Source organism: Colobus angolensis, unplaced genomic scaffold, assembly GCF_000951035.1.
Source record: "Colobus angolensis palliatus isolate OR3802 unplaced genomic scaffold, Cang.pa_1.0 Scaffold137, whole genome shotgun sequence".
Classification (NCBI taxonomy): Eukaryota; Metazoa; Chordata; class Mammalia; order Primates; family Cercopithecidae; genus Colobus; species Colobus angolensis.
Window position 1 is genome coordinate 5,999,543 of NW_012114455.1, and position 2,283 is coordinate 6,001,825.

The 2,283-nt window shown below is 51.1% G+C and overlaps 1 protein-coding gene across 1 annotated transcript in view; it reads right to left on the reverse strand.

Annotated features, from left to right (window-relative positions):
* The window catches only part of ADAMTS8 (ADAM metallopeptidase with thrombospondin type 1 motif, 8), a 24,055-nt gene extending 22,786 nt beyond the window's left edge, over window positions 1-1,269 (reverse strand). Inside the window, exons 1-2 of the mRNA XM_011934735.1 lie at window positions 1,081-1,269; window positions 286-501 (exon numbers count right to left, since the gene is read on the reverse strand). Of these exons, the coding sequence (XP_011790125.1) occupies window positions 286-501; window positions 1,081-1,269 (405 nt within the window). The remainder of the gene's footprint in view (window positions 1-285; window positions 502-1,080) is intronic.
* Between the last annotated feature and the right edge of the window lie 1,014 nt (window positions 1,270-2,283).

Consider the following 2,283-nt stretch of genomic DNA (forward strand, 5'->3'; position numbering starts at 1 on the left):
CAGCCCCGCGCAGCCGCCTCCTGCCTCCTCCCCGCCCCGGGAAGCACCGAGTGGGCTGCCGAGCCCTTCTTATTTATACTTCCTTCCCGGCTTGACATAAGAGGTTTATTTTTGATCTCTCACTATTCCCGTTTCCCCTCCCCTGGGATCAGAGAGAGAAACTGAAAAGAGGGAGAGAGCGGAGAAAAAAAAATTGGGATGAAATGCAAAACCAATCAGGCAGCGAGACCCGTCCGCCACCCTCCCCCTTGAAGTGTCAACTCCAACTTCTTTCCTTCCCTTTACGCGCCGACCCACGTTAACCCCTACCGTGCTGGACTGACCCTTTAGAAAGAGTCCTTGGGAGACCCCAACCGCTTCCTCCTCTGCGGCCAAGAGTCCAGGATGCATCCTCTCCGAAGAGGCTCGTGCACTGGTCTCAGCGACCCTGTTCGGATCCCTGCAGAGTCCGACTGCAGAGCCCCACACTGTTCGATCCCTGAAGATCCCTCCCAGATCCGACTGTGTGGGGAGAAGGTTCCAGAGCTTTTCATTGTAAAGCACAACAGAGAGAGGGGGAAAAGGTCATGCTAAAATCATGTCCTCCTCTCATCACTACTGTACAGCCTTCCTCACTTTTACTCCAAACTGAAGATCGGGAAAACAAACAGAAAGCAAAAAACAACCCACCTGGGTAACCCTAAGAGGGACTCTCACTGCCATGCTAGAGGGCAAGTGGGGCAGAGGCCAGCACAGTGGCAGGTCACCAGCAGTGAGGTTGGGAAGTCAGCATTTCCCCAGGAGGGAAACAGACCTCCAGTCCCTGAAAACGGTCTTCTCTACTGGATACTGCTAGTTGCCCGGGACTTCATGTAAGGTCCTTTCACTGCATTGCCCACAGCCCCAGGTACAAATGTGTAAGAGGTGAATTCATTCTGTCCCATGTCACCGCTGCCCCCTGGGGAAGGGGGTAGTACTCAGGAAGAGAGGGATGACCTGGTCTCAAGACCACAAAACTCCATCCAACCCCAGTCTCAATGACACAGGTCTGGATTGGGTGGAGGGTCCTGTTCTCTACCCACAAACTCTAGACTCACCCACCAACTGTGTCTTTCTCTGAGTTGTCAATGTGGGTGATGCATTAGGAACCACTGGGATCAGGGTCTTTAAATCCTTTGCCAATTCACCTGCCCCCAGGTACCCAGCTCTGTGCTTATGCTGGGGATGTTGACAGTCGAGGTTATCGCTGATTGTTTTCAGCCCCTTTCTGCAGCTGTAGTGGTTCAGCATGCATCTGAGACTCTCAGGGCTTGTTACCTCCAAAGAGAAGGCTCTTGCCCTGGGGAAAGTGCTGCCAAGTTCCCTCTAAGTATCCCCCCTCTCTTTGCTTTCTCAGAAACACAGAGGGACAGCTGTGAATTAGATGAAATGATGAACTTCCCCCCCCAGCATGTGCAGAACCTCCTTTCCTGCATAACATATAGGATAGGAAGAACTTGAGTCTAGAATGTTTTGGGGAAACACTTCTAGGTGCAGGAGAATGGAAAGAATGGTCTCGTCAACCCTTTTCTCAAAACAAGCAAAACGCTTCATCCTAGCACAGTGCACAGTGCTCGGGACATCCTGTACAGTGCTTGGGACAGTCTGACCTGGGCAAGCAATGAATACAATTCTGTGTTGCCTCAGGGCTGTTGTAACAGTTCAAGGACTGGTTTTTACCTCCTTGAAGCCCCTTATTTGCTATTTGCCAGAGTACAACTCCTGATTTTCTTTTTCTTGAGTCTCACTTTGTTGCCCAGGCTGGAGTGCAATGGTGCGATCTTGGCTCATAGCAACTTCTGCCTCTCAGGTTCAAGAGATTATCCTGCCTCAGCCTCCCAAGTAGCTGAGACTACAGGCGGGCACCACCACACCTGGCTAACTTTTGTATCATCAGTAGAGACGGGGTTTCGCCATTTTGGACAGGCTGGTCTCCAACTCCTGACCTCAGGTGACCTGCCCCCTTCAGCCTCCCAAAGTGCTGGGATTATAGGTGTGAGCTACTGCGCCAGCTAACTCCTGATTTTCAGTAGCAGTTAGGTCCTGTAGGTTTTCCTTCTTTCTCGAGTGTAAGCACCTGGGAGGAGTGGGATTGAGGAGCATGCCCCATTTCCCTTTCTCCTGCCCGGATGCTAAGGGCCAGAAGTGGGAGATTTAACTGGACCAAGGAAAGTCCTGAGTGTCCATGGAGCCTTCAGCTGTGAAGGCTCTGGAAGTTTCTGCTTAATTTTTATTTTATTTTTAAATTTTTTTGAGATGGCATTT